Genomic DNA, 19,037 nt, shown 5'->3' with positions numbered 1-19,037 from the left:
GGAGGGTATGCCAATCATTCCAGTGATGCAGCTCATGACAATCAAATGATCTGTGAATATGTATTTTACTGGGGTTGCATGACTCTTTGTTGGGGAAATCTAACAGATATGTATAAAAACATTCAGTACTCATTGTTTACTTATTTCTGTCAGTTCCCTTATTAAATCTAGGTTTTCTCTCTTGAGGTGGACCTTTTTCTTTTCTTGTTGCTTTGCATTCATATTTTCAATGACACAGAGGTGTGATTCAAAACTCAAAAATAGTGAATGAATGTGGCACTTGGAAATAAAATTAAAGTCCAGCCTTGAGTTTATGGTCCTGGGTTGTTGTTTCTCTTTCTATCTCTATCACTAAGATGTTCATAGTCATACATTTAGAAGTCCCAGAATCCATCTGTCAACAATGTTAGAACATGCCGGGATATGCCTGTCCAAAGACAAGGTCGGTCAAGCCAGTTCACCAAATCTGTCACAATAATTTCCAAACACTAATCTCTGTGTGTGCCAATGTATTGAAAGATACAGAAAAGACTAAATCTTCTGTCAAGCTAGATATTGATTTAGAATGTGAACATTTATCAGTGAAGGAGTAACAGAAGGAATTTACATTCTTTTAAGATCAACAGCTTTTTGTTACACAGGAAGCTATACTTTGTCAAAGGAGACAAAGCTTATTAACTCAAGACACACAATTTACCAGTATCAGAGATCATTTGCCTAAATGTATCTTACATATTTTTCACAAGCATTATTTTAGCTTTTATGGTATATGTATTAAATACTTTGTATGTGCTGATTTGTCTTCATGTTCTAAAACAATCCTGTGTCATTTTGTATGGTTATGGCTTACTATTTATAGGTGTCTCCCCCACCACCACTAGTGTGCTATGTGCTTCATTTTCGTATCTATATTTCATCACAGTGTATGTTATACATTTCTTTTAAAAAGATGTGTATAACTGGCTGTGAAACGAGCAACGATTCTGAATTCTAAGCATATTGCATTCATTTAGTTATAATTATAAGGGCTTAAGCTGAAACAATATCATCATCATCATCATCATCATCATCATCAATTAAATTTGTATACCACTCTTCATCTGAGGATCACTGGGCAGTTTACAATACAAAAACACCAAAAAAATAATAATACCATAGTAACAAACAAAAACAAAACTCCCAGTTTAAAAGGTAATATATTGTTTAATTAACCAAAGCCTAATTTATGCACTGTTCATTCAACCCTTTCTCCTCAACAAAGGGTGGGGGTGGTGAATGCTTGTGTGTATGTACAACCCACCTCACAAGTTGTGCTACAGAAGTGGTGGGGACCTGCAAACTCTCAGAACTCCCTAAATATGCAAGGAGGAAGAACCATTGTGGCTCCCACAGTGTTACATTAGCACCTCACAATTGTCCTTTAAGGTTGTCCAGCTTTTCCTCCATTCTTTGGGTCATTCTCTTAGCCAAATTCTATGGATCCTTAAGTCTCACTGAATTCAATGGGGCTTTTACCAATAAAGTGTGCACAGAGCTGCAGCTCAGGTTCTGCTACTATGTGTTTCCTCACAAGTCCTTTTCATTGCTTCTAAAATTCCACATCAGTGTTCTCATGTGTGTTACTTTGAATCACCTGTACATTTCAATGATCTCAATTATCATTCTTCAGATGCCTGTGTTCTATTAATAGTTTTGTCCTCATGTGAGATTCCATATTTGTGCATTATTAAATTGCCCCGACATTGCACACAGAATCACCGGTAGTTTGTGAAGACTGTTACAGCAAAATGCTTACTTTTTTTGTTTGTTCATTCTTAGAGTTTGTGGGGGGAAATGGGGGTCAGCAGTACCTGAATTTTCAACTCCTTTGGTGAATACTGTAGTTTGTAATGTGGCTTTCCTTTAGAAATTCTCCTTGATTGAGAGCCAGTGTGGTGTAGTGGTTAAGAGCGGCAGACTCGTAATCTGGGGAACCGGGTTCGCGTCTCTGCTCCTCCACATGCAGCTGCTGGGTGACCTTGGGCTAGTGACACTTCTCTGAAGTCTCTCAGCCCCACCCATCTCACAGGGTGTCTGTTGTGGGGGAGGAAGGCAAAGGAGATTGTTAGCCGCTTTGAGACGCCTTCGGGTAGTGATAAAGCGGGATATCAAATCCAAACTCTTCTTCTTCTTCTTCTTCTTGATTGACCATACCTTGCCTTCTGTTATTGCCGTGGTGGCTTGCATTGTGATGACATATGATGCTGCCATTTGAGTTTGTATTGCTGCTGCTGCTGTTTTTAATCAGTAATTCGATTTCATTTTGTTCAGTTGATAACTTTATTCCACAAGGTGATATGAAGCAACACTTCTGAAGCCCACAAAATCAGAGAAATTTTGAATCAAGGTTTGATCATCTATCTGAAGCAGCTCAATACAATGAACATGAATACAGTCCTCAGCATGTAGGAATCCTAAATAAACAGCTTTTCTGATCAAGAGACCACAACTATCCCTTTGCATTTCTCCTCCCTTCTCTACCACAGCTCTTCTTGGGCAGTGACTGATTTGGGCCCTGTTTACATTTTCTTCTGTGAAATAATCTTATTTCCTGAAGCCAAATACCAAAGGTATGACAAATGAGAGCATCTGTGCAAGTGCAGAGCTCCTACGCTTTAGAAGCTGCGAGCACGTGCACCAAGATATGATCACAAAAACAGGGAACCCCTGAATAGTTCTCATCCATTTTTTGACTGAGCTGTGTCACAGGGGATGTCTAGCAGATATGTCAGCACAATGTTCTGGAAATCACACCGGAGGTCAGATGCAGTTCCAAGAAATCTTTGTCCTGTTTATGACCAGATGTGTTTCTGGCCTTTATGAAGGACTACGGAAAGCCTCATCCTTGTTCCCCCACCCCCCGAAGGCCTTTCTATTTTTAACATTTGACAAGGGGAAATACGACAGGCTTTAATAAATTCCTAAAATCCAGGAGAGGATGCCCTAGAATCTTTGAAGTGGAGTGCAGGGGAAAGCAGACTTAAACGTAATACTCTTTTCTCAAACTGAAGAAGAAAATTCACTGCCTTTGTATTTTTTTATAGCAACAGAAAGTCAGAGTCCCCAGTCTGCTGAGACAAAGGATAATAAGTTGTGGGGGAAGAGACCACCTGCCAGAATTGAGGTTCCAGAATATCACCATCTGAACCATAACAAGTCTAAAGGGAAAGTGACGGGATGATCCTTTCTGGGACACAAAACTGGACTTAGATGTAATCTGGGTGGAAGTGTATAAAACCACTGGCTTCTCTGGAGCTTCAAGACATCTGCAGCATGATTGAATTCTTGGCATCAGAGTGACTTCACTGTAGTGTTATCACTGCATGTAGACAGACTTTCAGTTTGCTGAATTAATGTGCACGAAGCTGTGGCTGGGGCCTCTGCTGCTGTAGCTCATTGATGGCAAAATCCCCACAACTTTGTGTTTGTGCTTTTCAGAGCAGAAGTTGTTTTCTTCTTTTTCTTTCCTCCTCCTTTTCTTCTCTTTCCTGCATTTTCAAGCATGCTGGGGTGTCGTGCCAACAAGTCAGTGCTATTATACACGTGTGTTGAAGGAGCAGATTTAGGGGAACTCTCTCTTTTATGACAGATAATGCGTATTTGATTATCATTGCTTTCTATGCAAATAGCACTGTTCTACTATTGCTATGGAAATAATTTTCGTATTTGCATATGATTTACCTTTCAGCTTTCTTTTCGCCTGAGCATGTATTGCAACTTTATGTTGCAAATACTAAGAAGAAAGAAAACAACAAAAGCTTTAAATTGACAAGAGACTGCAAATATAGAACTGTAGCTTGCTAGTAATTCTGGGGGATTTCACAATGATGATATACAAAACATAGCTGTGCAATCCTCTACTTCTCTAGTCACAAGTAATCCCTACTGAGGCAAATGGGACTTACTCCCAAGTTATTCAGTGTAGAAATTGCAGCCTAAAGTGCCGTAGTGACATCATGACTTGGAAACAATGCTTATTCAATTGGGATAAAACACTGTTAACTGTGGGTATTACTGATATTATAATTATTTTAACCCAGCTGGAAAAGCATTGCTTCCAAGGCACAAGATCACTACAATACTTGTTCTTACCTCAAATTTAACTGCAACCATTTATCTTTTGAAAGCATATTTCAGGAGTGCTGTTTGTTACCATGGAGATATAATATACAGTTAAGTCACGAGCTTTTTCTTAGTTAACTGTGCTAATTTGTTTTAAAATGTTATAAACATTTAAATGTTAGGCTTTTTTAAAGACCGTTTTAGCCATTTGACAGAAAGAAAGAAAGAAAGAAAGAAAGAAAGAAAGAAAGAAAGAAAGAAAGAAAGACTTGAGCAAAGTGTATTTGATCTGGAGATATCAAAATGATGTGCCTGCCAGTCTTTGTCTGTTTTCCATAGAAAGAAACCCAAGGAAGCAGACAGCTCCATGGTCATGAGATTCAGCTCACTATAATTCCAAATGCTGCTGTTCATGGAAGAAAACTGGTTAAGGCTTGGTCTTATTTCCTTTCACAAAACTCAAATCTCTGTGCATGTGAGAAGGAGCAGCAGCTATTGATTCCCGGGGGGGGGGGGGGGGAGAGAGCAAGCTGAGCAATGATTCTTTACTGAAGCCTCAAAATTTGGCTGAGAATCTCTGGAGCAGACATTTAGGAGGAAGATTGGCATCCTTAATTAAAAGTTTAGCCTGCATTAAGCCAACTTGCCGCCTTTCCATATGTTAAATTCCACTGCTCCCCAATAGGTTTATATTGGCAAGGGGAGCCTGAGTGCATTCATGGTTCATATCATTCATCATTTTTTCATCAAAAGCATGGAAATCCTTTCCCCAGTGTGCAGAGCAGTTTTACAGAAATACTATAAAACTCGACAGGGGCTCTGTTTCAATAGAATTACATTGGTATCAGTAGCCTGGTAAATATCAGAGTTGAAATTAATCAAAGGGGCTTATGGAACCAACTCCGAATATATTATACAACAAAACAGGTTTTACATAGAAAGGTCATTTGGAACTTCCCTATCAACCTCACTCTTTTTAAGAAGATGGGGTGGATATGGAGGAGTGAAGAAGTAAAAATAATGCAATGTTTTATCTAGGAGGACAGGAAGGTGAATGTTCCTGTTTCACCTCCTACTTCAGGAACTCTTTTGAGAAAGCTGTGAAAGGTGAAAATCATATTTGTCTCCAGTTTCTAAGGCACAAATCCAAAACTTCAGCTGAGCCTACCTTTTTTTAAGGCCCCTTTTTATAAACAAACCAATAATGCATAATAGGTAAACAGGATGTTGACCATTTGCTAGTGGCACAGACTCAGCATATGCAACAAGAAGCAGTCTCATGCTTGCAACAGTCCACCTACACGGCATATGTTTCCATAGGGTTCCATATTTATGTAGACAGCTGCCCAACAGCATGTCCAGTACTTCAACAGAACAGACTGGTAGCAGAAGTTGTGTAGCCGTTCCTGGATCAATGCTATAAATGTATTTGATCACAGAAAGGTTTATCTAAACAGAACAGACAGAGCGGAAAAATAGGGTTGCTTATTTTGAGGTAGATGTTCAATGAACAGTTTGTCTGTTGAGAATACAATGTAAGATTAAAATAGGCACTTAGGTTGCAACACTAATATACTTACTTACCCAGGAGTAAGCCCAATTGAACTCAATGGGATTTATTTCTAAGTTGGCATGTATAGGATTCTGGGGTTAGTTTCCCTTTTGATTTGGAAGCTGTGCTAGAAATTAAGCCTCTTGGTGAGATGGGGCAGGGACAGCTGCCAGGAGAGAGAGGAAGTAAGAACAGGAGCTTTGGGTCATTTCTAAGTCCCAGTAGTACTGGTACCACTCTAGCGATAACGCAACTCTTTCTTGCATTCATTTTATGGGACATGATTTATATCCTTCATCTCTCAAACAAGATGCCTTCTTGAACCACTGGCATTTCATTTCTGCCTTTGACCACCCAGTTAGCATACAGCAGCCTGGCTCCCTTTCTGCTTCCAGGCTGCTTCAGTAGGCCTTGGCATGATCCCAACCCTGCCACTTCATGTGATATCCCTACTCAATCTGTCATCTCTTTTCCTGTTGTGTGGCTTCTTTCCAAGTTGCAGTAAGGAGCTCATCACACTTGCTGGTCTAGCAAAAGGTTTCCTTTCCTTTCCTTTTTTCCATTTGCTTAGTATTGGGTTCTCTGAATGGTACAGACCTGAGGGTGCCCAGTTAAAATTTTCTATACACAAAGGTAGCAGGACAGACAAGTGACAAAGCAGCATAATTCTATAAGTGATAAAGTTGCAATTTCTTTAAAAATTATTTAATTTGATCATTTTAGATTCTTAAGTATTACCCATTTCATTTGTCTTTTGTTTCCTCCCATAAAAATGTTCACATTCCATTAAATTGTTTACTTTTCTTTGTTTTTGCCCACTGATTTTTAAAGAAAGCTGCTGAAATTAAGGGATTGCATGATTTCCCCCCCCCCCATCCTTCATTAATTTAATGTTTTAAAGGTCATGGAACTATCTTTTTTGAAATTACTCTGTTAATGTACCATTCACTTATGAAGCTTTTGCAGGAAATAGCTCTTCCTTTTTGAGCTCTCATTTGTACCTACAAAGACTACAATGTTACTTTCAGAGCAAAAACTGAAATTAAACATTCCGTCAACTAGGATTTTGTTAAAACACACAACAACAACAACAACAACAACAACAACAACAACAACAACAACAACAGACCTTCATAAATTTTCAATTTTTGAACATCTATCATGTATCTGTTTTTAAAAGGAAGAAAAAAACTGTTTGTACATATGGAGAATTAAAATACATATACAACTTCAGAAACAAACCAAATTTACTTTTCCAGTGTACCTTCAAGAACTCAATCTTTCTGTGTTTTCTTAACAGTAAATCTATTGCCTATTCAGAAATACCAGCTCAGATAGTATGGTGAAGTGACAGATGGAAAGCGCAGGGATGAAGAAAAGCAGTTTAGCACAGCATGTCTGTTAGAGTAAATGGATGAAATTGCATTGTTATGGACAAACACCCCACACAGCCTCTTAGCAGAATGGCAGGAGTTACTTAATATCAGCCAACAAATACTTGCAAGAATTATGAACTTTGCTGCATGCTTGCTTGGCAGGCAGTTACTCACTTTTACTCTCACAAGGCATTGACATTTCATTAGATGCATTGATTTAAATGTATTAAATGCAGGTGCAAATGAATCAGGACTAAATGGTTGAAAGAATCAAGTCTTATGGAGAAACATTCTCAGCTACATAGGATGGAAGATGAGTTGCTGGTAAAGCTGATGGCAAATGCAGATTTCTTAATCTGAATTGTGTCCAAACCTCATATTTCTACGAAGATCAGCCTACTGGCAGATTATCTAATGAAGTGGAAATTAATACTATTATCAATAGAGATATGGCTCAGACTGTTAGAAGGCAACTTTTCACAAAACTGTTTTAGCACGATTGCTTTTAGATGTCCCAAAAGCAAAACGCCAAGAGCACAAAAGATGAGGGCCCTGGATGGACAAGAGTACTCTTTGACAAAGCCCATGCCTCAGAGGAATTCCCCCTTGTACAAAATACCACACCAGTCAGTTTGCATTAAATAACAGAAAGCAACCATAAGAAACCACAACTAAATAGTGTTGAGCTGCTATTGAGCCAGGGGTTTCCATCCTGTAGCCTATCACTGCATTCTCTTTACATCCACTAGCCTTGACAGATGTGTTTGCTGTGGCTCACATGGCTAAAAGGGAAGAAAAATCCACCAACATGTTGCTCTCACATTCTGAAATCAAGGGAGGTTCATACAGTGAATCATTAACTTCAACAGAAAATATTTTCCAGACTTTTGGCAAACTTCAGAAAACAATATCACAAAGCAAACAGTCAAACCGGATGTAAAGGAGACAAACATTTAGTTACGGTTTTTATAGTTATGGAATAAATATTCTGCGGCTGATGGAACTTAAGCGATGCAGTGTCAGACTCTGAATTAGCAAAGTATAGGGGTCCCCCCACAACTCTTGCAGTCTAATGTTCAGTGCTCTGCTTGCCATCTATCCTTCATCAATCACCAGGCCCTGGGTGGTACACCATGACTAAGATCTATGTTTTATAATGTCTGTCCCACTGCATGGAAATTTAATCATATCCATAGAGTCAGAAGCACAGGTTATGTTGAGACGAGACTTTTGTTACACTGGGCCACAGACAAGTTTTAAGTGCTGATCCCCATTGCACTAACCACCACATTAACCTGGCCCACGCTGAATAGTTTCCACCTGCTTGGTTAAAAACTAAACAAAATTAAGCAGATTTTTGGAAACCTTGCACAAACATGACATCATTGTTTTTTAAAGGAACAAAATGAAACAACTTGAATTCTTTGCAGTCCATCTAGAAGAGAGAATGTCAGTTGAAAATTGTAATACTAGCAACATTCATTGCATAGTCAAATGTAAATAGGTTTCTAATAGGGTAAGCAGGGGAAAAAACAAGGTTGCTGTTGTGTCAGTGGGAAAACGGATATTGGGCAGCACCGAGAATTTTTTTTCAGAGGAGGAGAGGAGAGTACTACTTTTTAAAGCAAATGAATGAAATTAAGCCCACTGTTATGAGGACATTAATAAGCAAACCATTCAACAGGAACTTTGAGTACAGGGCTTTAGAAGTGGTTCCTTAAAATCAAGGAAGGCAAATGTTTTATTTAGCTATGGAGCTTCTAAACTGACCTTCTTGTAAATAGATTCCAGAGTAGTTTACAAACATTAAATAATCAACCAGTAAAACACAATTTAAAAAATCCTACACCAATATTTCTAAAAAAAACCTCACAAATGAAGCGATAAAACAACCCAAGGATTTCGGATAATCTAATTAATTCTAGAAAAGACAAATGAAATCAAAGGTGTCTAGGCAGTATTCAACGACCACATTCTATCAGTGCAAGGATTTCCAATTTTGCAATAGGTGTCCACCCTCTTTCCTCCCCACACATGCACACGACACCCTTCCCAAATGTGCCCCAGAGGGTTGAGGGAATCTCTATAACAGATTTAGGTGCATTGAGTTAGAGGGAGTAGTGGTATATTGTTATTCTGATGGTGTATAAAAGGAAGCCAATGAACCCACTATCTTCCTTAAGATTTCTGAAGATATGAATGCTGTTTTCCCTCTGAACCTGATTCTAGCCAGTACTAGAAGTATGGCATCCAAATCCAAGATCCAAATCTTGTTTTGCTTGAAGAAGTGCCAAGCCCCGTATAAGTTCCTTGAAGCAGCCATATGCTTATTCAAACCCAGTTGTCAGCCTAGTCAACATTTCACATCCTCAACAACGACCTAGACCTATGATAGTTCTGTGGGCATTGGCAGGTGGGGAATGCCACTAAATAAATGGTGGAAAATACCCATAGCCACAGAAAATTTTGCAGATACAGTGGTACCTTGGTTCTCGAACGGCTTAGTTGTTGAACAAATCGGCTCCCGAACGCCACAAACCCAGAAGTGCTCCAGTTTGTGAATGTTTCTCGGAAGCCGAACATCTGATGCAGTTTCTGCTTGAGTGAAAAAAGCTTCTGCAGCCAATCAGAAGCCATGCCTTTTAGAACAGTTTCGGGAGTCGAACATTTCTCTTCTGAGAAATGTTGGTTTACCTCTAGTTCTTGTACCTCTTTCTCTCTGCATCTCTCTTGCCCCTTCATCTGTATTAGGAAAGGGGCCATGTGTTAAGCTTTCTCTTTGTTGCTTGCAGCCTTTGTTACTTAGCTGAGTTACTTACTCAAAATTAAATTGTCAGCTTCATTAACCAAACATACTTTCCCAGTGCTCTGCCAGCAATTTGCCAATAAGCATGCTATCCCCCTCAGGAAAGCAGAGCAGCTTGAAAAATATTAAAACTGTGTTGTGTCACAGTTGCTTCCCTCCCAACTGTGGGCTTGATTTATTTTTCCTCTTTCAGACCTGCCTGCTCTTGTGGATTCCGAACCTGCCAAGCAATGATGTCAAGAGATCTTTTCTCTTGCCCCCCCCTCACTTAGTGCCCACATTCAGTGATGTGGCTGTTTCACCCTCCCCTGCTGCTGAAATTCCAGCTTATTCAAAAGGTTCAGGCTGTTCTGAGTGGCCCACATTAGTTGGGCATGTTTCCTTTCTATCAGATGAATGAGGTGGGTGCACAATACATCTGCCTCCCACAGACATACACTTAGCTGAAATGCAAGGCCTTGCCCACAGCAGAAAGAGAGAGAGAGAGAGATTGGAGAGCATAAGCAGGGGCACTGTATATGGCTGCAGTTATTCCGTGAATTTCAAATATTGGCTTCTATTGCCATATTCCTGAGATTCTCAGCTTTCACTTCTAGCCCTCCTGGTTCCAAATATAACATTTTAAAAGCAAAAGCAACATCTGCTAAAAGCTCTGAGACGGGGGTGGGAGCAGGGGGTGGGGTGTCTCAGAGGAGCTTCCAGCATGCAAGTTTATTGCAGTTTCCCTGTTCACAGTTCCCTGTCTCTACTATACACAAAAAACACATTCCTAACAGTTTTTACCTCCCATACCTCACTCCTCCTTAGAAACATAGGAAGCTATCTTATACCAAGTCAGATCATCAGTCCATCTACGGTAGTCATGTACTGTTAGTACTGACAGGAAGCAGCTCTCCATGATTTCAGGTAAGGAATCTTTTCCAGCCCTAGGTAGAGATGCCTAGATGCCAGGAATTAAACCAGGAACCTCCTGAATGCACTGATCTACAGACTCCTTCCTCTTCACTTTTGCATTCATTTACAGTTAGGAGACAGAACATGCTTAATTTTAGTGTGGGTAGCATTGTCTTATCTAGCCTTTTATCTCTTCTGTTGATGCTGAACAGATTTTGCATCTAATACATAGCAAACATTCAAATTTTAAAAACTGGAGCACATGGGTAGATAAGTAGATTTTGTATAAATCCTCCTGTTTACAGGAAGAAATTATCATCATCACCATAATCATCATCATTGTTATCATTATTGTTGTTGTTGTTATCTGGGTTGCCCCAAAGGCTTTGTAGGAATGGCTTGGTTGCCATTGTCTTTTAAGTTCCTGTTTTTTTCCACTGAACTCCAGTTTTTATATGTGCAACTGCACATTTTTACATCATCTTGCAAAATGAATCTGGGGTAGAAACTTTGTAACGGATAAATAAAATCCTTGATTGTAAATAAACTTACTTTGCTTTGTAGGATTTTGCCCAGCACTGAATGATGAGCCACTCAATGAAGGAAACTTTTAGCTTTCTACTATTTTGTCCAGATAATAAAGCTGTTTTCATATGGATTAGGGATATATTTGCCTCTGTGTGTGTATGCATGGTAGATCTGTGTCTATGTGTATTTGCAAAAGAAATAGTCTTTGTCTTCCCAGATACTAAGCCTATTGAATGGAGCCCAGTGTTTGCTGGTATGCACACCTGTGGGAAGGGGAGGGAAGGAGAGTTTTTGTTTTGATGTGAGAGGCCCATATGCTGTTCTGAATAACCTCAACAATCCATTCACACCTTTGTCTTTCTTCTCCTATGTCTGAGGTCCCTTTTCCACTTCTTTGTTTTTACTTGTCTAGTCACACGTGTTCTGAATAGCTGCTCTGAGCCATTCAACGTTTCTTCATGTGTGCCTGTGCTTATGCGTTTGAAGGGCGGGAATGGTGCGGAAGGGGGAGGGAAGAGGAGGGGGGAAGGCTGATATGCTGTGACAAGTTGAACAAAACAGACTTCTGATCTCTCCCCCCCCCCCACTTTAAAAATTCTGAAAGCATTATGGTTTCTTGGACATAGCACATCGTCCAGACAAGTGGAGCTTTCAGAACTGAACTGCCCAGATCTCTTTCCTGTAATAGCAGTTGCAGGACCAGCTTCTCATACAGCTAAATTCCATACCTTTCAAAGGGGAGGGAGATCTGGAAAGGTTTGCACAAGCTCACACATCTCCCATGGAAGCGGAGCTGGGGTCAGTCCCTTGGGCTGTTCCAATTCTCCCACAGCCCAACAGACCACAAAAAAGGAGGTTCGAAACAGACAGAAAAACAACAGGGGGAAAAACCAGAAACCCAGAAGACAAAAGTCAGAGATTGGTGTGCATTATAATGAGTGAAATAAGTATTTGATCCCTTTGCAGAAGATGACTTACTACTTGGTGGTAAAATCCTTGTTGGCAATTACAAAGGTCAGACGTTTCTTGTAGGTGGCCACCAGGTTTGCACACATCTCAGGGGGTATTTTTTCCCACTCCTCTTTGCAGATCCTCTCCAAATCAGTAAGATTTCGAGGCTGATGTGTAGCTACTTGAACCTTCAGCTCCCTCCACAGATTTTTGATGGGATTAAGGAGTGGAGACTGGCTAGGCCACTCCAGGACCTTAATGTGCTTCTTCCTGAGCCACTCCTTGTTGCCTTGGCTGTATGTTTTGGGTCATTGTCATGCTGGAATACCCATCCTCGACCCATTTTCAATGCCTTGGCTGAGGGAAAGAGGTGCTCCCCCAAAGCATAATATGTCCCCCTCCATGTTCTCAGTGGGGATGGTGTTCTTGGGGTCGTAGGCAGCATTCCTCCTCCTCTAAACACTGCAAGTTGCGTTGATGCCAAAGAGCTCGATTTTGGTCTCATCTGACCACAACACTTTCACCCAGTTCTCCTCTGGGTCATTCAGATGTGCATTGGCAAACTGCAGACGGGCCTGTACATGTGCTGTCTTGAGCAAGGGGACCTTGCAGGTCTGCAAGATCTCAGTCCTTCACACCGTAGTGTGTTACCAACTGTTTTCATGGTGACCATGGTCCCAGCTGCCCTGAATCATTGACAAGTCACCCCCCCCCCCCGTGTAGTTCTGGGCTGCTTCATCACCGTTCTCATGATCATTGCAACTCCACAAGATGAGATCTTGCATGGAGCCCCAGACCGAGGGAGGTTGACAGTTATTTTGTGTTTCTTCCATTTGTGAATTATTGCACCAACTGTTGTCACCTTCTCACCAAGCTGCCTGGCAATAGTCTTGTAGCCCAGTCCAACCTTGTGCAGGTCTACAATCTTGTCCCTGACATCCTTGGACAGCTCTTTGGTCTTGGTCATGATGGCTACTTTGGAATCTGCTGGACTGATTGCTTCTGTCAACAGGTGTCTTTTGTACAGGTACTGTAATGAGCTGGGATTACAGGTAAAACCTCTCCCTTACAGCAGGTGCTTCTAATCTCAGCTCGTTACATACAGTGAAGATACCAGATAGCCTGACATCTGGTTGGTTGATAGGGGATCAAATACTTATTTCACTTATTATAATGCACATCAATCTCTGACTTTTGTCTTCTGGGTTTCTGGGGTTTTTCCTGTTGTTATTCTGTCTCTCACAACTACAATACACCTACCATTAAAATTATGGACTGGTCATTTCTTCATCAGAGCGCAAATGGGCAAATTTAGCAAGGGATCAAATACTCCCCCCATAGGAATCAGTGTATAATAAGCAACTCACTTTTTTAGCTTCAGTTCTTTATAGTAAGCTCAGTAATGGATAGTATATCCAAGTTTATGAGCCATAGCTCCTTTACCAGTACTGTAAGATCACCTGTGCAGATATAAATCATGATCTGAAGAGGTGTGATTGCTCTGTTTGTGCCTGGCTTTTTTCTTTAATTCCCCCACTCTCACCCCATGAGTGTGTCTGTAAAGAAGACAAAGAGGCAAGGCAAGAGAGTCCAGAGAATTCAACGCAATTTGTAATTTTGAATATAAATAGGCCAGAAGCAGACAATAAGTCTGCCTTCTTTTGCACATTTACCCAAGAATATGTGCCCCATTGGACTCAGTGGAGCTTAGTTCTGAATAAACATACCAAAGACTGTAGGAAAGAAAACAAATATGGCAGAGAAGGAAAGATATTAGTAAACCTGTTGCTATTCCCCTGGCTTCTGCTACCCTGACACACATACCTTTGCATGCTTTCCTGTGGGTGATTGGTTTGGTCATGTCCCGATAGTACCCTTCCTTACAGTAGTGACAGTGACGACCAGCTGTGTTGTGGCGGCAATTAAGGCAGACACCTCCACTCTTGCGACCAGATAATTTGTAGAGTTCCATATTAAAACGGCACCTTCTGGCATGTAGGTTGCAGTTGCAAGCTGAAAAGAAAGGAGACAAAAAAAAGAGAGAGAAAAGAAATGTTGCTGCCAGTGAACAGGGGCACTCATTTAGGATTACCTTTGACAAAAGTGATACTTGTCCTTAATATATACAGTGGTGCCTCGCTAGACGAAATTAATTCGTTCCACGGGTCTTTTCTTATAGCGAAAAATTCATCTAGCGAATCCCATAGGAATGCATTGATTTTTTTTTTGATTTTTTTTTTGCCCATAGGAACGCATTAATTGAATTTCAATGCATTCCTATGGGAAACCGCGATTCGCTAGACGAATTTTTCGTAAAACGCATTCGTCTAGCAAGGCAAGCTCCGCTCGAAAAATCCTTTCGTTAAGCGGAAATTTCGTTAAACAGGGCATTCGTTAAGCGAGGCACCACTGTATGAGCAAACCTGAGAACACCTTATGCATGTCCTAAGCCCCTGCTGTTCAGAGTATAGAAGGAAATAATACAAGAAAACCTATAGCCAAAAATGTTTGGCAGGGCCAACCAAAGTAGTATAACAAGTTAGCATGAATACATGAATTTCTATTTTCTCATGGAAAACAAAAGACACATTTTAAGAATATAAATTGTTTGTACCAATTCAAAACCACAATTAAATCTGAACTACACAAGGATCCAATTTTCTTTCCCACAGAAAGCTCTGGTGTCAACCAAGTCACCAGGATTTTGATTTCACACTAATCCAGTATGATCAAGAGGGTTGTGGTGCAACAGCTGCAAGTACTCTGGGATGAAAACAGTTATCTTCACCCATTCATTTAGGTTTTGGCTTACAAAGAAGACAGGTGCTGCTCTTACTGTCCTTTTGGTGCCAGTTGAAGAGTCTCCTCTTTCAACAAGCCTTCTAAGTGAAGGTACGGTGGTTTTTTTTTTAATAATCCATATCAGTATCTGTATTTGATGTGAAATTGCTTTTATATATGCAATTGTTGAAACTGTTTTCATATATGCAAGTACTTTATATATGGTTTTACTGTATTGTGACATCACCTTTGGATGCTTCATAGGAACCAATTCATTCATTCATTCATCCATTCATTCATAAATAATGAGAAATGAAGATAAATCAAAATTGACAGATGCATCTATGTCTAAGAAACACTGCAAATCCACACCTGGACTTCCTGGTTGATCATGAAGGTCTCATGGCTCATGGTTTCTCACTTTGGTTTGGAAGAGAAAACTCCTATTCCTTTGTTTACCTGATACAGCTGGTTGGAGATTAAAGCATTATATTTGCTTAATTATCAGATTTCAGTCCTAAGAATGACAATGTAGCTTCTTGGTGTGGGTGTGTTTTAAGTGGTCATAACTCTAATGTGGACTGCCAAACTATCTCTTATTGAAATAGAAAAATAATAGAATATTGATAATAGAATAATAATAGAGGGTCATTTTGTCCCACCCCCTGCAATGCAGGAATCTTTTGCTTCAGTGTGGGGCTCAAACCCATGACCTTGAGATTAAGAGTCTCAGGCTCTACCGACTGAGCTATCCCAGAGGTGTGCCACGTCTATGGCAACTGAAAAGAAAGAACAGTTACAGTGGTACCTCTGTTTACAACCCCAATTGGTTCCGGAAGTCTGTACTTAAACTGAAGCGTACTTAACCTGAAGCGAACTTTCCCATTGAAAGTAATGGAAAGTGGATTAATCCGTTCCAGACGGGTCCGCAGAATACTCAACCTGAAGCGTACTTAACCTGAAGTATGAGTGTAATTGGTTCTGGAAGTCTGTACTTAAACTGAAGTGTACTTAACCTGAAGCGAACTTTCCCATTGAAAGTAATGGAAAGTGAATTAATCCGTTCCAGATGGGTCCACAGTGTTTATAAACCGAGGCGGTTGTAAACCGAGGTGGTTGTAAACCAAGGTATGACTGTATTTGCTTTTATCTTGTGATAAAACTTTAAAGTAAATTACATAATACATGCTGGTTTCTTTTACCAATATTATGAAGCCTGCTGGGTCTTAAACAGGTGCCCTTCAATCCCAAAGCAACAAACCAGTCACTTGCAGTAAGAAGTAGCTTCTTTATCAAAGGAAATGCTACCCAATTTTAAAAGTTTAAAAGCCATTCCAGGCATAGGAGGGAGGGAGGAGAAAATATGTTAGGACCTGGGCCAATCATAATGTTGATTCCCCCCCCCCCATGGCATAGATCTGGGGAGAGGATTTATAGATCCCATAGCAAATGTGAGTCAGTTTCTCCCCAAACACATGCACACACACCAACCAAACATAGCCTACTAAATTCAATCCTAGCACAATAGGCAATATGCAATGGGTAGGATTTGTTATCAGTGCTACAGACCAGCAAACAACAATTCAGATACAATTAAAAGTCTCGCTGACAACACTGTGGCAAAAAGCTGTAGCCAAAGTTTGTTGTTCTATTCTGCCCACAAGAAAGTAACAGAAGTAACAACAAGATGATGATTATGATGATGACAATAATAATAATTTATTATTTATACCCCGCCCATCTTGCTGGGTTTTCCCAGCCACTCTGGGCGGCTTACAACAGAATATTAAAATACAATAATCTATTAAACATTAAAAGCTTCCCTAAACAGGGCTGCCTTCAGATGTCTTCTAAAAGTCTGGTAGTTGTTTTTCTCTTTGACATCTGATGGGAGGGCGTTCCACAAGGCGGGTGCCACTACCGAGAAGGCCCTCTGCCTTCTTGGCTTCTCGCAATAAGGGAACTGCCAGAAGGCCCTCGGCGCTGGACCTCAGTGTCCGGGCAGAACGATGGTATACCGTACTAGACCGAGGCCATTTAGGGTAGTAGAATAGAACTTCACTTCCCTCACGCAAACTCTGGTGTCATCCATTCTTGCCCTGCCTGCCTGGTTTTAGTCCATAGGTGGGGAACTTGTGGGGCGTCAGGTTCTGCCGAATAACAGCCCCTATCATCCCTGACCATCAGCAATGCTGGTTGCAGGGAGATATAATCCAGCAACATCAGGAAGGCCACAGGTTTCCTTCCCCAGCCATAGTGATTGAGTTCCTGCCTATAGATGCACACTCCATCTCAGAAAATATCTAAACTGCGCACACAAAGCACTCATAAAACAGTATAAAGTATCCAGCCTGGCAGAAAAGCTGTCTGCATCTCGCCTCCTCTCCTATTTCTAATCCTGGGTTAGGGTTTGGAATGCAGCAAGGTTTCTGCTTCCTTATCGCTCAAGTAATCACTGGGAAGCTGCTCTACTGTGCCAACTCACCGTGGTTTTGTTGTGTCTGGGGTTCTGCCACCATTGTCCTGCATCACACATTACAACACATCCTAGCTGCTTTAGATCCAAAGCAGACACTCTTGTAGCTGCTTATTTCCTGCCTTCACCGTACACCTGTATGCAGAAACCAGGCCCTGCAAACCATGCTGGCACCGTTGGAACGGCAGCCCATACAGGCTCTAATTTCATTAGGAGTGGAGATGGATGGATTAGGAACCATTGTCTTCACCCTGTCCCTGAATGCCCAGCTTCTGAAAATCCTGCCACTGGGTTGGCCTGGCCTCCAGCCAGCACTCATTGGCAATTATGCTTGTTAGCCTGCTGTGTTTTTTGATGCCCTGTGGAAGAATTGGACTTGCTAAGAAATACTCTTACCATTACAGTAACTTCCAAAGGGGGGTGGGGGTGGAGAATGAATGCCATTGTCACATTTAATAATAAAAAAAGAAACAACTAAAGAGTAAAGGCTGGAAGAGGCCCAGGAGGAGCACAGTTACATCCTATCGCTCCCATGGATCATGTACACCATTCCCTTGGAAGGCTGGACGTGATGTAATTATGGCTTTCCTCCTTAGCTGCTGAATTCTGATGGCTCTGGTAAACATGCTGCTGCTGAACAACTGCTTCTGTAGCTGTTCCATTTTGTTCAAGGGAACCCAGGGAACCCACAGGAGTGGGGGGGGGAACAGTTCCAGAAGAGTGGAGCAGCTTGCTTAGGGGTGGTGAGCCTACATCTCACAAGTGTAGTAATAATAATAATAATAATAATTAATAATAATAATAATAATATACTCTGCTCATCTGACTGGATTGTCCCAGCCACTCTGGGCAGCTTCCAACAACTATTAAAAACATAATAAAGCATCCAACATTAAAAACTTCCCTATACAGGGCTGCCTTCAGATGTCTTCAAAAAGTTGAATAGTTTAAAGTGTTGTTTTGAAATGAGAAAGTCTCACAAGAAGCTCCTCCCCATACTTCATGATTCCCGTAACAGATCAGACTGGCTTCTCTCCCATTGGTGAGAGCCTCTTATTTTCTTTTGGGTCTACCTTGTTGGTGGTGCTGGCCAATTTTTTTTTCTTTAAAGATCTACTTTCTATTTTGCAATATTTTAGCAAATAGGAAAATGCAATTAAAAGACAGCATAACATTTTTTAAAAAAACAACAACAACCACATTTGCTGCCTTCCCTTGCCACTAAATAGGTAACTGGAGAATGTATGTACACATTGGAAATGAGATGCTTACTCTGAATGAAATGGATTAGCAGAAAGGGACAGTGGTTAGGTTTAGAGAAAGTCAGGCAAATCCTTTCCTTGTCCTTGTGGTGACTTTATAAACTAAGCAATGCCCCAAAGCAACTTTAGGGGAGAGGGGAATAGGGTCTTATTTAGACAATGTGCAAGAAGACAGTGATCAGGCTTCCTTCACTTTTAAAGGGAGCAAGGGCAGTGAAAACACATGGTAGCTCCCCCTGTTGGCTGTGTAAGAATCAAGCTGCACTACACTTCCCGCTCAGCCAGCAAAAATCCCTTATCCCTCTAAGCT

The 19,037-nt window shown here is 40.8% G+C and overlaps 1 protein-coding gene across 2 annotated transcripts in view; it reads right to left on the bottom strand.

Annotated features, from left to right (window-relative positions):
- Positions 1-19,037, bottom strand: part of NTN1 (netrin 1) — a 109,319-nt gene that overhangs the window by 33,825 nt on the left and 56,457 nt on the right. For both annotated transcript variants that reach the window (XM_035104691.2, XM_060271790.1), the window contains exon 3: positions 14,033-14,221. In XM_035104691.2, coding sequence (XP_034960582.1) covers positions 14,033-14,221 — 189 coding nt within the window. The remainder of the gene's footprint in view (positions 1-14,032; positions 14,222-19,037) is intronic.

Source organism: Zootoca vivipara, chromosome 2, assembly GCF_963506605.1.
Source record: "Zootoca vivipara chromosome 2, rZooViv1.1, whole genome shotgun sequence".
Taxonomy (NCBI): Eukaryota; Metazoa; Chordata; class Lepidosauria; order Squamata; family Lacertidae; genus Zootoca; species Zootoca vivipara.
The sequence above is the reverse complement of the archived record's forward strand: the minus strand, read 5'-3'. Positions and strand labels throughout refer to the sequence as shown.